General features: G+C 55.1%; 1 protein-coding gene across 1 annotated transcript in view; it reads right to left on the reverse strand.

Annotated features, from left to right (window-relative positions):
* Positions 1–16,554, reverse strand: part of TRPM5 (transient receptor potential cation channel, subfamily M, member 5) — a 23,094-nt gene that overhangs the window by 3,361 nt on the left and 3,179 nt on the right. The window contains exons 5-19 of the mRNA XM_006893372.1: positions 15,921–16,104; positions 9,369–9,433; positions 8,069–8,260; positions 6,250–6,352; positions 4,854–4,972; positions 4,251–4,595; positions 3,555–3,695; positions 3,299–3,422; positions 2,468–2,613; positions 2,224–2,336; positions 1,907–1,999; positions 1,547–1,808; positions 1,028–1,146; positions 754–886; positions 511–685 (exon numbers count right to left, since the gene is read on the reverse strand). Coding sequence (XP_006893434.1) covers positions 511–685; positions 754–886; positions 1,028–1,146; positions 1,547–1,808; positions 1,907–1,999; positions 2,224–2,336; positions 2,468–2,613; positions 3,299–3,422; positions 3,555–3,695; positions 4,251–4,595; positions 4,854–4,972; positions 6,250–6,352; positions 8,069–8,260; positions 9,369–9,433; positions 15,921–16,104 — 2,314 coding nt within the window. The remainder of the gene's footprint in view (positions 1–510; positions 686–753; positions 887–1,027; positions 1,147–1,546; positions 1,809–1,906; positions 2,000–2,223; positions 2,337–2,467; positions 2,614–3,298; positions 3,423–3,554; positions 3,696–4,250; positions 4,596–4,853; positions 4,973–6,249; positions 6,353–8,068; positions 8,261–9,368; positions 9,434–15,920; positions 16,105–16,554) is intronic.

A 16,554-nucleotide genomic window follows, 5' to 3' on the forward strand; every position in this document is an offset into this window, starting at 1 on the left:
TGGTTAAAGCTCTAAGTCTTCTTTGTCTGTAGGGACACGAAGACTCTGAATCGCCCTGCCCCAGTTTCCGCCCCCTTTGCCTCATCTCCAACACGGGCCTCACCCACCATCAATGGGCCCTGCCCACTAGCTCTTTGCCTCACCTCAGCACTGAGCCTCGTCCCACCCACCAGCGCTGGGCCCTGTCCAGGTGACACAGTTAGCCCCGCCTCCAGCCTGCCCATGAGCCCTGGGCCCAGCCTCCTTCCCACCCACAACTGCTTGGTCCGATCTCTGCCCCACCTACCAGCACTGGGCCCTGCCCACCAGTCCTGGACCTCTGCCTCTGCCCCGTTCACCAGCAGTGGGCCCTGCCCACCAGTGCTGGACCCCTACCTCTATCCTGCCCACGGGTCCTGGACCCCAGCCTCTGCCCCGCCCACCAACACTGGGCCCAGCCTCCACCCCACCCAACACGGCTTGGTCCTGCCTCCACCCCGCCCACCACCCCGGGATGTGTCCCTGCCACACCATCGATCTCATCCAGAGGGATCTGGCCGAAGATCTGCAGGTAGGGACGGTAGAGCACGCGGCGGAAGATCCAGTCTGGGCGGTTGTCGTGCGGGTGCAGCAGGGCCTGTGTGGTCACGCCGTAGGCTACGAGCCACACGCTCAGGAAGAAGAGGAAGAAGAAGACGTCCTTCATCTATGGGCAGGAGAGGCACGTTAGCAAGAGGGGCGCGGGTGCGGTCTGGGGCGAGGGGCGGCGCTCACCATGCGTTCCACGATGATGATCTTGGGCCCCAGCTGCTTGTGGACAGCGAAGATGTGGATAAGGCGCAGTGTGAACACCATGAAGTCAATGGCCAGCACGGTGCGGCCGGCCTCGAACACCTTCGGCAGCATCCTGGAGGGACGAGGCTGCGCTGGGGGCTGCGCCAAGGACGCACAGGCCCGAGGCCGGCACGAAGCCTGACTGCAGAGCCCCAAGGCGCCAGGCTTCCCCCAGCCCCCACAGGGGCTCCTGGGGCCTCTGGGCCACACAGACCTGCAGGTGACACCAACGATGAACAGGAAGATGGCCACCATGTCACACTTGTTCCAGTTGTCTTCCACGTAGATGGTGAACTTCTTCATCAGGTTCGTGTCCTCGTCGGTGAAGAAGCCCTGCTCGAGGGACAGTCTTGCTACAGTTCCTACCTCGGGCTGGCGACAGCCCTGCCTGGGCCAGGCTGGGACCGTCAGGGGTCAGAGCTTCCTTAGAGAGAGCCCACGGTTAAATCAGATCAAGGTCTCTGTGCAGAAGGTTTGGGTCAGTGTGCAGTGTTCACAGATGTGAGTACATCTGGCCTCTAATCAGTGTCAGGGGTTCCGATGAGGGAGACTGGCTCAGTCCAGAGCAGGACGTAGGGATCATGGGTCAGGGTTCAGTGCCCAGGGGGGATTAGAGCTCGGGGCTCAGTCTCTGCCCAGGGACAAGGTTCCTGTGTCAAGGGCCCCTTGTGCCGCTGCTTAGCCTGCAGCTGAGAACTGGTGGTCGGAAAAGCAGGCTCAGCCCTCAACTGACCTGTCGGATCTCCTCCAGCACCAGAGTGAAGACCCAGAAGTACAGGGCGACCTCGGGAGCCGAGGGCCCCTGGGGCGGTGGCCGGAAGTCCACCAGCAGGACGAAGGTGAACAAGAAGAGAAAGGCGAAGTACATCACCACGTTCCCCAGGAACACGGTCACGGGTGCTCCCCAGAACTTCCGCCAGCGGGTGAGCAGGGAGGCAGCCCAAGGCCCCCCAGGGTGGTGCAGAGCTTTCTGCGACTCCTCCAGCTCGTCCATCCTATGGGCAAAGGAGGCCCCAGCAGAGACTGGCTAGGGGGCCCCACAGAACCACCTCAGCCCGCGCTCCCGTGATGCCTTGCCCACTGTGGCCAGTACCTGCTGCCAGGGCTGCAGAGCAGGCTCCTCTCGGTGTCCAGGCTGTCCAGCTCCTGTAGGGCCTCCGGGTGTGCCTTCAGTGGGTCCTCCTTGCTGTGGGCATGGGGCACTCATGCCAGGGAGTCCCAGAGACACCCCTTGGCCCCAGGCACCCACTAGCCAGGAGTCTCGCGTGCACACCAAGGATGAAGGCCACCGCTCGGCCGCTCCTGGAGGCTGCTGGGAGAGCTCTGGGGGAGGCTCTGGGAAGGGGCATGGGCATGGGGAGGGGATGCAAGCCCCCTGCCCACCCTGGAACCCAGGGCAGCCAGCAGTACCTGAAGGTGATCAGAGTGGTGTAGAGGAGGGGAGGACAGATGAAGGCACCCAGCAGACACAGGATGGGGGTGCCAGCGGCCATGTCCCCCCACCAGATTCGTGTGAGAAAGGCCTGGTGGGAACATACCCTTAGGCCTTAGGACCTCTCTCCACCCTGGAGAGCTTTGTGCAGGGTGAGCCTGGGGGTGAGCGGAACACGGGACGGTGTGTTCTGTGACGGCCACGGTGGGAGGACGCACCCACCTGCACACCGTCGTGGGCGAAGAAGGCCTTGGCGTCGGCCTCGGCGGCCAGGTGCAGGCAGGTGGTCTTGCCCCAGCTGCGGTTCCTGCGCACGAGCAGCGCGAACGCCCGCTCCTCGCTGTTGCTGTAGCACTCGGAGAACAGGTCTGGTGGCGCCGGGGTGCAGCACTGAGGAGGCTGGCCAGAGCCCCCGCCGACCTCCTCCTCCTGCACCCGGCCTGCTGCCCGCCGCCTCCACCTCTCGGCCTGGAAACACCGCCAACCTCACTGCCCCCACCTGCCCCTCTGCCTTCATTTCCCAGCAGCTTGTCATTGGAAGCACAGGGAACAGCCTCAAAACTCTTGCCCCAAGTGTCACTGACCCCTCCAGCTCGAGTGACCTCCAAGTGCCCCTCACTCCTCCAGCACGAGTGACCCCACCATCCAAGTATCCCTGACACCTCCAGCTGGAGTGACCCCACCCCCAAGTGTCCCTGACCCCTCCAGCTCCAGTAGCCCCACCCCCAAGTGTCTGACCACCGATAGCTCAAGTGTTCCCACCCCAAAATGTCCCAACCCCCAAGCGTCCTTGATTGCTCCAGTGTCCCCAGGCTTTGCAGCATCCCTGCCTCCAAGTGGCCCTGTTTCAGAGCATTTCCCACCGAGTGTTTCATCGGTCCTCAAATGTGACCTGACCTCTGAACATCGCCCTCCCAGTCCACGCAGGGCCCTGATGCCTGCCTGGCTGGGCTATGTCCTCATCACTTTCCCGAGCCCCTCACTCAGGATTCCAGGCCCTGTCCACCCAGGAAGCACAGGAGCAGGGGACTCCTCTGTCCCCTCCCCACTCACCCAGGGCCAGCTGCTCGTACTTGGCCTCACGCATAGTGCGGGCCACCTCGGCCTCCGTCTCCAGGTGGGACATCTCTCTGAGGATCTTGCACGCAGCCAGCGCAGCGGCCACACCCTCCTGGCCCTGGGACACCAAGTCCAAGTGGACACCTCTCAGTCCTCCTCCCACAAAGGGCCCTAGAGAGTGTGTCCCCTTTGCAGAGTCTGAGGGTCGGAGGAGCCTTGCCCAGGACCACAGGACTGTGGGCACGCTCACCATTGCCCAGAAGTAGGTGGCCATGTCATGGCGGTTCTGCAGCACAGCCCACAGGAACAGGTCGCGCCAGGGGTCCTCACTCTTATGGTTCAGGTCCAGTGGCCACTTATGCCCCGTTGACCTCTTTGCTGAAGCCTTCTCCTGAAGGGCACAGACATCTGCTTCTGAGTCTGGGCCCCCGTTTGCCCAGCATCCCTTCACCGTTGACCATGCCCTCACCACTAGCCAGCTCCACCTCCGGCCACGCCTTCACATCTGCCCAGCCTCTGCAGCCCGTACTGTCAGTCCCGTCCACTGTCTCGTCCCACTCCTCACTGCGTCTCCACCACTGCGCCCCTATCCCATCAAGCTCCATCTCACCCTCACCACCGACTCTGCTCTCTCAGGAATCCAACTCCACGGGTCCAGCAGCCCTCATCACCAGCCCCGCCCACACGGCCGGACCCCGCCCCTCGCCACAGGCCACACCCCCTTCCACAGGCCCCACCCTCCCTCTCCACTGACCCCACCCTCCCCTCCACTGACCCCACCCTCCCTCTCCACTGACCCCACCCTCATTGACACCCCCCCAACACTGCCTGGTGGCCACCCCACCCCCTCAGGTCCCTCCCCCACCCTCCTGAGGACCCGCCCAGTGTCCAGCAGCACCTTCCCTAGGCCCCACCCTGGTGTCAGCCGCACCCTCCTCGCCCTCACCGCCGGCCCCCGCGTCCCCTTGGCCTGATAGAGGCCCCGGCAGGCATCGTGCAGGAAGTCCTTGAGCACGCGGGAGACCTCGTGCAGGGAGAAGGCGGGCAGCGCGTCGGGCGCTTCGCGGGCCTGCTGTGCGCCCAGGCCGGCCAGCGTCAGGCGGCCTTCCTCGAGTTTGCGCTGCAGCAGCTCGAAGAGCAGGCTCTTGGGGGACACGGCGCGGTACAGCTGCTGCAGCCGGCCGTAGGTCAGGAAGTCCGCCACGTCCGCGCCGTTGTCCACGAAGAGGCGCACGAACTCAGGCTTGTCATTGACCAGAGCGTCCATCATCACCTCCTCCAGGTCGCGGGACTGCGCAAGGAGGCAGGATGGGGACAATGGGGTCAGTGCCTGGGCTGTGGGCACAGGACGGGGGCTGCTGGCCGCCCTGGGTGCCTGGCCAGGCTGGCTCAAGGCTGGGCATGCAGGAGGCCAGCCTACAGCACTGGGGACCCCGATCGCCAGGACACTGCGTGCCCCAGGTCCCCGGGTGCGCCCAGGGTGCACCTGGTCCACCCAGCAGAGGAGGGGGGCCCACCCGACCTAGGTGATGAGGGTGGAGGCGGGCACCTTCCACTCCACGTCTCCATTGAAGATCTCATTCTTGGCGATGTCCACACGGCCCCAGGCCACCGCCAGCTTGAGCTCATCCAGGTAGTGCTGGGCCTCCTGGCTGTGGTTCCTGCAGGCTGCAGGCAGAGTCATGGGGGAGGGGTCTGCAGCGCCCTGCACGCAGGCTCCTCAGAGGTGGGCATTCGGAATGTGTCAGCACTGGCCTTTGCATGAAGATTGTGGGATATCGTGAGCTGATCGCATAACATGAGAGGCACAGGCTTGGCCAGGAGGGTGCCCCAAAACCTGCAGGAAGTGCTTGAATCATGGGTAGAAAGATCACCTCATATCCCCTGCTGGGACAGATGGGTCAAGCCGGGAGGCCTGGCCTGTTCCCCAGTGAGGGGCACCTTCTCCAAGCCTCTTCCTGCCTCCAGTGACCTGGGCAGTAATTGGGTGAAGGAGAAGTCTACCAGGCCCCTCCTGGCACTGGCTCTTTGGGAGAGAACAGATAGCCATCTGGCTGTGGGAGGTCCACTTGGGTCAGACCATAGCAGGGCCCTGGCCCAGAAGATGTGGCCATTTACCTGGCCCTTGGCAAGCCAACTTCATAGTGCTCAGGACTGCCCAAGACAATGAGGTCCTCTCACAGGGGGAGTGGGGTTCAGCCAGCTTCAGCTGGACTTATATTGTTGGGGAGCAGATATGGTACCTTGACAGAGGAGCCTGACCAGACAGAAGTGTGTCCACCCCCCACCTTGGGCGCATGGCGGCTGCCAGTGGTCAGCCTCAGCCACACACATCTCTCTGGTCAGGAGCCAGAGTGGCCACAGTGCCAGTGTGCATCTGCATGCAGATGGGTGAATGAAGTATCATCCACCGGTCCAATGAGGCATCACGCAGCCCGTAGAGAAGTGGCACAGGGGGACCTGAGGTACAGTGTGATATAGCCAGTACAGAAACACCTACTGCTGTGTGACCCTGTTCCTATGTGATGACCAGGACAGGGGACTCCACAGGGACAGAGAATGGTCTTGGAGTTGGAGAAATGGGAAGTGGCCACCCCTGGGGCCAGAGTTTCTTTTTGGAGTGATGAGAGAATGTTCTAGAAGTAAATAGTGGCAAAGATTGTGCAATTTTGTGACTGTACAGAAAGCAATGGAATGTACTTTCACATGCTCCATGTGGCATGAACAATTGGGCAGTTCCTGGGGCTCACAGGGAGGCATCAGGCCCTGCTCTGGGCACAGGGTTCTGGGGGTCTGAGTGGTGGCGTGGACAAGTGGCCACCCCTGTCCCCATCCCTGCCTTGTCCTGTGCCCTGAGGGGACATCCCCCCCCGAAAATTCAGCAAACCTCCAAATTGCCCTGCAGTCCCTGTGGGTGTCCAGCAGGCACCACCCACTGGCCTCACCTTTAACCAGCGCCTTCAGGATGACCGTATCAAGCTCCTCGGAGCCGTCCTGCTCAAAGTCGTACACGGTCAGCAGATGCTGCTGCCTGGTGATAGTCTGCAGCTGAGAAGGTGTGGGGTCAGTGTTGATGGCTCAGAGTGGCTTTCCAGCCATAGGCTGGACAGTGCCTCACGGGCATCTGGATCACACAAACAGGGTGGGCTGGTCTGTCCAAAGGGGATTGGCTTGTCTTGCCGTGAAAGTGAGTGGCTTCAGCAGCAGAACCTGGGGGGAATCTCGCATGCAGAAAGAAAGAAGGAGGAGAGAAGACAGTGTGCGTCCTCCGGGGCCAGTCAGACCTGGACCTACAGGAGCGCAGCGGCCACAGCTGAGAACAAGAGACCTGCTGCAAGGCGTGAGCCAGAGCTGACCTGGGACTGCTGCCCCGTGGACCCAGAACCAGGGGCCTTCACCTAAGCTTGCTGTAAGACTGAGGGCTTAGAAGACTCATCAACAACCTACGTTATACAGATGACACAAACTTGTTTGCAGAAACTGAGGACCTGAAGCGCTTGCTGCAGAAGGTCAAGGACTGTAGTCTTCAAAATGGATTGAAGCTCAACATCAAGAAAACAAAGATCTCACCACTGGGCCAACTGGCAGCACCATGATAGATGGAGAAGAGATTGAAGTTGTTAACAATGACAGCTTGCCCAGATCCACAATCAATACTTTTGACATTAGCAGTCAGGAAATCAAAAGATGACTTGCATTGGAAAAAATCTGCTGTCAGAGACCTTTCCAGAGTACTGAAAAGGAATGATGTCAGTCTAGAGACTAAGGTGTGCCTGATCCAGGCCATGGTCTTTGCAACCATGTGCTATGCATCAGAGAGCTGGACAATGACTAAGGATGACAGAAGAATCGATACCTTTGAGTTGTGCTGGAGAAGAGCCTTGAACATACCATGGATCGCCAAGAAAACAAATAAGTCTGGCTCAGAGAGGGTGAAACCAGGTTTCTCCTTAGAGGCCAGGAATGTGAAGCTCTGTCTCACATACTCTGGGCGTGTGGCCAAGAGGAAGCAGTCCTTGGAAAAGGACGTCGTGTTTGGAAGGGTGGAAGGACAGCACAGGAGAGGAAGACCCCAGATGCGATGGGTTGATACGGTAACTGGGGTAAAGAGGGTAGGTGAGACCAGCTCAGAAGAGGGCAGGCTTCGGAGCCGTAGTACACAGGACCTCGCAGGGGACTTGATGGCTCACAACAACAAGAACAGATGTTTGTGACCCTGGCCTGAAGACAAGGCTGAAGGCTGAGTGCCTGTGAGCACACTTCAGAAGCTGTCCCGACCAAGAGACTGTATCCTGCTGCCAACTTGAAGTGGTAATGAACCTAATAAACCTCATGAATGGGATTATGTTTCTGTGTGGTCTGTGTAGCGATTACAGTGGGTTTCAGACCCACCAAAGCAGTAGCATTGGTGCTGGAATTAGTGGAAAGGGGCAGAAGTGTTCGTGGTGATGGTGGTGGAAGGTATGTCTGACCCCATGGGAATCGGTTTTGTGCTGTGGATGCTATTGATGGGGACAGTTCCCCCACGTGGAGTTGGTAGAGGCCAGATATGCCATCCTCACTCTTTTTACAGGAGGCCATGCAGAGGCCTGAGAGGACACAAGCCAGGCGTGACCACAGACAGCGGGTCCTGTGGCCAAGGCCCCCTTCACAAGGATCTGAAGCAAGCCCTCAGGGCATCCACAGGGATGCACAGCCCGGGGGTGGGGGGATGTGTGGCTGTCATACGGGAGGAGGGTTGGGTTTCCCACCGTGCCCACATACCAGGCTGGTCCAGTGCTCCATGTCCTCCGAGGAAAAGTGCTCGCTGGGGAACTTCTCCTTAAAGTGCTTCTCAGCCATCTGGGGCTCCAGAAGGTGGGGTTGGTTCATCAGTGCTGTGAGGATGTCAGCGATGCCACCCGAACCTGCCAGGATCAGCCATGGGGTCTCGTGCTCCAGGGCCTGAGAGATCCTCTGTGGGGGGAGAGGGAGGAGAGAGGTGGGGAGAGGATCAGGGAGCGAGGGGGATATGGAGGGTGAAAAGGGAAGAAGGTGCCCGGGGAAAGAAGGAGAAGGAGCCAAGGGACAAAAAGGAGGGGAGAGAGGGAAAGGGGGAAGAGAGAGAGGAGAGGGAAAGGGAAGAGGGAGAGAGGGAAATGGGGGAGAGAGAGAGAGAGGGGAAGGGGGAGAGAGAGGAGAGAGGGAAAGAGGGGAGAAGAGAAAGGGGAGGAGAGAGGAGAGAGGGAAAGGGGGAGGGAGAGAGGAGAGAGGGAAGGGGAGGGAGAGGAGGGAGGGAAGGGGGAGGGAGAGGAGAGAGGGAAGGGGGAGGGAGAGGAGGAAGGGGAGGAGGGAGGGAGAGAATGAAGGAAGAGAGGAGGGGAGGAGTGAGGAGGAGGAGGGAGAGAGGAGGAGGGTGGAAGAAAGGAGGGGAGGAAGGAAGGAGAGTGGGGAGAGGAGGAGAGAAAAGGGAGGAAGGAGGGAAAGAGGAGGGGAGATAGGAGGGGTAGGAGGAAGAAGGGAGAGAGGAGGTGAGGGGGAGGAGACAGAGAGCAAGAGGGAGGGAGGGAGTGGGAGAATGGAGGGGGGGAAGGGGAGAGGAGGAGGTGAGATGAGGGAAGGAAAGGGAGGGAGCAGGAAGGAGGAGTGAGCCAAGGAGAGAGGGAAGAGGGAGAGCGGTAAGGAGTTGGAGGGAGATCAGGGGAGAGGAAAGGAAAGAAATGAGGGAGTTTGGAGGGAGACAGGAGGGTGGGAGGAGGAAAGGAAAGGAGTGATCAGAGAGGGAGGAGAGGGGAAGGGGAGGGGAGGAAGGACAGAGGGAGGGAGGGGAGGGGATGGAGGGAAGGAGGAGGGGAGGGAAGAGGGAGGGAGGGAGGAAAGGGGAGGGAGGAGGGAGTGCTTAAGGACAAGGAGTGAGGGAGGAGGGGTAGGGGAAGGAAGCAGACAGGGAGAGAGGGCAGCAATTACAGTGCAGGGAAGAGAGAACAGATGCCACAGTCAGCCCCATCCCCATCATGATGTGCCCACATCCCACCCCTCCCATCTCTGGACCCCTTGTGGGGTCCTCCTCCATCCATGCCCCTACCTCCAGGGTGCTGGGGTCCCCGTTGACCAACAGGCAAAGGACTGGGATCTCAATGCTGCCAGTGCCTGTAAAGCATTGGGGGGTGAGGACCCACGAACGCACACAGGAGACGAGGGAAAGAGGGTCCTGGGACCACCAGGCCTCAGTGTCCACCTGCCACCCTTGCTTCAGACTGCACATCAGGAAACGTTTATTACAAGCTCTGGGCCTGGACCCCGTGCTCCATCTGTGCCCTCGACGATGGGACTTGGTGGTCACAGCTGTGCCGTCAGGGATGGGAGCTGGGCAGCCATGGTTGCCACCTGGCTCTTGGACTGGGTTAACAGGTGGATCAGCCCAGCTCTGGTCTAGGTGTCAGCTGGAGACTGATTCCCAGGAAAGGGACAGGAGGGACAGCAACTTGGCTTAAGAGCCATTCACCCGGATGCCATACTCATCCCCGCCAGAGGGTGGCACTGTGACAAGGACCATCTAGAGATGTTCAGAAATATTTCAAGTGACCTGAAGGAGGGGTAACTCCCCTTCCAACGGTAGCAGGAGGGAAAGAACAAGGTTCAGCGTGTGCCACACCTTCCAGAGTCAGATGCCAACCACCAACAGCCCCACCCCACCCCCGCCAACCGCACTGCACGGACAGCTACAGATAATCACACAGACACCCACTGGCTCATACCCACCACCAGGAAAATGGAGGAAATGAGAACAAAAAATCTTTAAACCCACAAGGTCCCAGAAGAACACAGAGGCATCAAAGTGCACAAAAAAAAAAAAAAGAGGCCGTTCCCCTAAAAAAGCCATCAAAACAGTGTCAGTGCATTTCCCCAAGGGGGAGGGCTGGGGGGCTCTGACATGGAATTCAGAAGAACATGGACAAGAGTTCCCACTGGATGAAAGACAAAGATGAAGAGTTGGAGGAGGGCTATAAGCCAAAGCCTAGAGCACAAGACAGAGTGGACGAACGCAGTGAAGATACTTCAATAGAAACCACAAAACCAAGAAAGAGTAATCCAGAGTCACACAACCACCATCTGGGAAGCTGTCGACAAGCGAAGGGACAGAGCAGGGGAGGTGAGGAAATGAACACAGGGTCAGCGACACAGAAGATGAGCCCCAACACTGACCTGTTAGAGGCAAAAACGAAACAAAAAGGAAAAAGAGCCTGAAAATTATGAGGGACCTCGTCAAGAGACAAAGCATGTGTACTTGGAACCTGGGAAAACTGTGGGAGAATTACTGGAGGAAAACTTCCAAGGTATCATGAAACATGGGAAAATATGACCCTGGAGGACATTCTGCTGAGTGAAATATCTCAGTCACAAAAGTGCATAGTGCCACTGTAGTAAAACAAGACTGACATCAGGGTTGGGGGGAGACTGAGAAAGATGGGATAAATAATGTATACTGCATTGAAACAGATGAGGGAGAGAACTGTTGAAAAGGGATATGTGATTACGTATTTTTGTCATGACAGGAGACCATAGCAAAGGCTGCATAGTGGAGTGGACCTGGAGGGAAGGGTTGTAAAACAATGAAAGAATTTCTCTTTTACTTTTCAAAGAAAATAGTGTACTGGGAGGGGGAGGAGGGACAGGGAGAAGAATGCAATAATGAATGAATGGAAATCCAAAGTCTCTGTGAATTTTCATTAAAATGAATAATAAAATTTTTTTTAAAAAAAATGGGAAAATACACATCTAAAGAACTGAGTGAACCTCAAATAGAATTGACCCCAAAAGAAAAACACCAAGGTGTAGCATAGTCAAATTCTCCAGAATCGAAAAGGAGAGATTGCGGGCCGCTTCCGTAAAGGTTCATTGTTGACTCAGTTACAAAACGGGCTGCAGACGAGAGGAGACTCAGACAGCAAACAAGCACACGAACTGCTCAGGACACGTGGCTAGCAGAGAGACACAAAGCACGGCCACGTGAGAAAGCCATCATCCCACGCACATAAATCCGCTGTCCCGACAGCAACGTTCATCAGGGCAGCAAACAACAAACACTGGCGAGGTGGCAGAGAGATTGGAACTCATAGTCACTGTGGGAGAATTGTAAAATGGGACAGCCACAATGGAAGGGGGTCTGATGCCTCCTCAAAAGTTGCAAATAGAAGTATCCTTCTCTCCAGCTGCTCCACTACTGGGAATATTGTTGTTGTCGTTGTTATGTGCCATCGAGTCATTTGCGACTCATAGTGACCCTACGACCCCACCCTACGTACAACAGCCCTAAACCCTGCTTGATCCTGTGCCAATCGCATTGCCTCTGACACTCCCATCCCAATTATCCCAGTCACTGAATCAATCCATCTCATAGAGGGTCTTCCCCTCCTGCGCTGTCCCTCCACCCTACCAAGCATGACGCCCCTCTCCAAGGACCTGTCCCTCCTTACAACATGTCCAAAGTATGTCAGACGAAGCCCCAGAATCCTGGCCTCCAAGGAGTAGCCTGGTTTAACCCTCTCCAGGATGAATCTGTTTGTTTTCTTGGCAGTCCAGGGTACCTCAATACTCTTCTCCAGCACCACAGCTCAAAGGTGTCAATTCTCCTTCTATCCTCCCTAGTCATTGTCCAACTCTCTGATGCATAACAAGTGATTGCAAAGACCATGGCCTGTATCAGGTGCACCTTAGTCTCCAGAGAGACACCGTTGCTCTTGAGTACTTTAAAGAGGTCCCTAACAGCAGACTTTCCAATTGCAATACGTGTTTTGATTTCCTGGCTACTGGTTCCAAGAGTGTTGACCGTGGAGCTGAGAAAACTGAAGCTGTGAACAATCTCAATCTCTTTGCCATCCATCCTGATGCTACCGATTGGTCCAGTGGTGAGAATATTTGTCTTCTTAACATTGAGCCTCAGTCCATACTGAAGGCTGTAGTCCTTGACCCTCTGCAGCAAGTACATGAGGTCCTCCTCAGTTTCGGCAAGCAGGGTTGTGCATTGCTAATAGATTTTCCACCAATCCTGATGCCACAATTCTCATAGAGCCCAGCCTCTCAGATAATCTGCTCTGCATACATGTTGAAAAGGTATGGAGATAGGGCACATCCCTGGCGTACACCCTTCCCAATTTTGAACCATGCAGTGTTACCCTGCTCTGTTCTGACAACTGCCTCTTGGTACAAGAATAGGTTTCACATTAGCACAATTAAATGTTCTGGGATTCCCATTCTTCTCAGAATCAGCCACAGTTTGTTATGATCCCCACAGTCAAACACCTTTGCATAATCAATGAAACACAGATAGACATTCTTCTGGTATTCCCTGCTTTCAGCTAAGATCCATCTAACATCAGCTACAATATCCCTAGTACCACGACCCCTTCTAAACACAGCCTGGACTTCTGGCAGTTCTCTGCTGATGTGCTGTTCCAGTCGATTTTGGATAATCTTCAGTAGAATCTTGTTTGCATGTGAAATCAATGATATTGTTCTGTAGTTTCCTCACTCAGTTGGGTCACCCTTCTCTGGAATGGGAACAAATATTGACCTCTTCCAGTCAGTTGGCCAAGTGGTTGTTCTCCAGATTTCTTGGCACAACTTGGTGAGCACGTCCAGGGCAGCATCTGTTCGCTGAAATATGTCAATTGGTATACCATCTATTCCTGGGGCCTTATATTTTGCTATTTCCTTCAAAGCAGCTCGAACTTCTTCCTTCATCACCATAGGCTCTTGCAGAGCTATGACACAAACAGATGTCTGAACACCCATGTTTATTGCTGCATTATCCCTGATACAAAGAGATGGAAGCCCAAGTGCCCATCCACAAAGGAATGTGTAGACAAACTGTGGTACAGACACACAATGCAGAATTACATGGTGCTGAAAAAACAGTGCACTTGTGAAACGTCATATAGTATGGATGAGGGTGGAAGACATTATGCTGAGTGAAATATCTCAGTAAGAACAGGACAAATATTGCATAAGATGACTGTTACAACAATAGGATGGATACGGCGGAGAAGGGGGCACGGGAGTGTAGGGAAATAATGGATATATAATTCCTGTACTGGAATAGGTGAAGGAAGTTCAATCTGAAGTGAGCAGACCATCAGATGTTACCTTTATTGCCATTAACAGTCTGGACCTGATTAAACGGCATGATGAAGGGGGAAGAAATGAAGATGGAAGCCCAGAGGTGGCAGGGGCAGGAACCCCACTCCAGCATGTTCAATTAGGTTAAATGGCGGACATGTGCTGAGGCACCCCAGGGGGGTAAATTGTCAAGACAGGGGACCCCATGTAGTGCAGTTAGAGAAGTGCTCCATTGCTAACCAAAGGTTGAAGGTTTGAGTCAAGGCAGAGTCATCTCAGAGGCCTGGTGACCTGCCTTGGAAAAGCCAGCCTCGGAGGACTGATACACATGGGTCACTGTGATTTGGGGTCCACTCAGTGACGTCTGGGTTTTGGTGCCAACCACAAGCCAGAAATGAGGATTCCTGTGTGAACCGTCCCCGCTCCCAGATGTCCTAAGCTGCAGGGGTCTCCCAAAAATCACTTAGTTAGGGACTTTGAACCTCAAGTGGGTGGCCAGTCTTAGAATCAGTAACCCAGAGGGAAGCAGACCCTCTTACATCTAAATCAAGAGGAAGGAATGATGAAGTGAGAGCTGAACAGAGGATTGCAAAGGGCAGCAGGAGAAGACAAAGCAAAGTATTGCAGCACAACGTGCAAAGAATTAGAGTTAAAAAGCCAAAAGGCAAGAGCTTACTTGGCATTTCCCAAGCTGAAAAAACAAAAAAAAAAATCAAGCCTTGAGTTGCAAGACTGAGCGAGAGTCTCCAGGAAAACTAGTGAATGATTCAGGAAGCATCAACGGGTGAGGGAAGGAACACACAGAGTCACTGGGCCAAAAACAATCAGTTGGTACTCAGTCATTTTGCCAGCTAGGACATGATCAAGACCCAGGAGTGCTGAAGGAGGGAAGTCCTGGCTCCTCTGAAGGCACTGGGGGAAAAGAATTGACAGGATGCTGACTGAAATGGGTCAACAAACAGACGCAGCCCTCTCCAAGCTCACCCACTAAGCCAAGAAATTTGGGCTACAGTGACCTGGCCAATCAACTGCAAGGGACTCATACTTGTTCTCATTACAAAAGGAATCCAACAGAATGTGGGAATTAATGAGCAATATCGTTAATGTATCATGCAAGTAAAATATTGCTGAAGATGCGTAAAAAACCCCACCATGGCTAGAACAGTACGTTGGTAGGGAACTTCCACCAATTAAAGCAGGATGAACAGGAGTGGAAGGAAGATGTCATTGCTGATGTCAGATGGATCTTGGCTGAAAACAGACGAAGCTAGAAAGAAGTTTACCTGTGCTTTATTGATTATGAAGACAGACAACTGACTGTGTGAATCATAACAAATTCTGGCTAGCATTCAAAAGAATGAGAATCCCATAATAATTACGCTTAGGAGAAACTTATACCTAGACCAAGAATATGTTTATGAAAGCAAAGGAAAACGGCATGGTTTAAAATCAGGAAAAGTGTGTGTCAGGGCTGTATCCTTTCTCCATATCTATTCAATCTGTCTACTGAGCAAATCATTCTAAAGGCTGGACTTTATGAAGAAGAAAATGACATTCGGATTGTAGGAAGACTCAACAACCTCGCCTATGCAGATGACACAACCTTGCTTACAAAAAGCGAAAAGGACTTGAGGCACTAACTTCAGAAGATCAAATATGGGTTACACCTCAACATCAAGAAAGCAAAACTCCTCACAATGGACCAACAGGAAGCATAATAAATTTCATCAAATGATATATCATTTGATATATCAAATGCACTGGGAAAAGTCTATTGTCAGGGACTCCAAAGTGCTGAAGAACAATGATGTCAGTTTATCAACTCAGGTGTTCCTGATTCAGAGCATGTATTTTCTATTTCTTTTTATGCATCTGAAAGTTGGACAATGAATGACAGAAAAAGAATCAATGCCTTTTAGTTGTGTTCTTGGAGAAGAGTACTGAGTACCCAAGGAACTGCCAAGAGAACAAACAAGACTGTCTTGGAAGAGGTGTCCCAGTGTGCTCTTTAGAGACGAGAGTGGGGAAACTAGGACTGTCATGTTTGTCATGTGGTCAGGAGACGACGCTAGACCTTGAAAGAAGACACCATGATGCTGGGAAAGGGAGAGAGAGAGAGAGAGAGAGACAGAGAGAGAGACAGAGAGACAGAGAGAACATGCTGAAGAGAGGGAGACCCTCTGAAAGATGGATTGCCGCAGTGACTAGCGGTCAGGGGTGATGGTGCAGGATGGGACAAGGCTCCAATCTCCGGTCCCAGGGCCTCTGTGAATGGTAATTGACTTGGTGACACCTAACAGCTGGCAGAGCTATGCCCATTCCCGGGGGTGGAGTATCTCTGGCCAGAGGAGGACAATTTAGCACCTAAGTCTCATCACATACTGCCCAAACCCCACCTCGTCCCTGTTGCAGGAGGCCAGGGTCCCAGGCTAGGCAGGATGGAGGCTTGGCATTCAACTGCCCAGCCAAGGGCCTCCCAGCACAGCCCCTGCCCCCGTCCCTGCCCGTGGATTCTCACCGCCGTAGCCTGTCCTCTGCTCTGAGATGTGCTTCTCCAACCGCAGCCGCAGCTCTGTGGATCCGTCCGCTGTCCTGGGGGTGCTGTCCCCAACGAGGATGAGGTGTGAGTAATTGTTGTCCAGGGGACACAGCAGGCCCTGGCTGTCGCTGGCATCTTCTGGGTAATGGATTGGGATGTCCTCCTGCAACCACAGGGTAGACAGGGAGGTGTCCTCAGGAGGCAGTGGGCCCACTCGAAGACCCTCCTTCAACCCAGAGGCCCTGAGACAGTCTCCCCAGTCTACGGCTGGACTCAGAGGACCTGCTGCAGCCTTTCTCAGACTTGCCCCATTCTGAGGGGTCACGGGCAGAACAGAGCAGTTCTATCACACGGAGGGCGGGGGTGGCCAGGTCATTAGTGCTTCTGCATTGAGACCCTGGTTCCCATCACCACCTGGGCGACTGGCAGTATCCTCTCCACTCCTCCTTTGCTCCTTCCCTCCCTCTCCTCTCCCTCCTCCTCTCACTCTCTCTCTCCTTCCTCTCCATCCTCAACTCTTCTTCACCCTCCCTTTAATCTCTCCCTCTTCTCCCTCTGTCTCCCCCTCCTCCCTCTCCTCCCCCTCCTCTCCCCTCCCTCTTCCCCTCTTCTC

The sequence above is a fragment of the Elephantulus edwardii genome, unplaced genomic scaffold, assembly GCF_000299155.1.
Source record: "Elephantulus edwardii isolate Elephantulus edwardi_28Jun2011 unplaced genomic scaffold, EleEdw1.0 scaffold00126, whole genome shotgun sequence".
NCBI classification, from domain to species: Eukaryota; Metazoa; Chordata; class Mammalia; order Macroscelidea; family Macroscelididae; genus Elephantulus; species Elephantulus edwardii.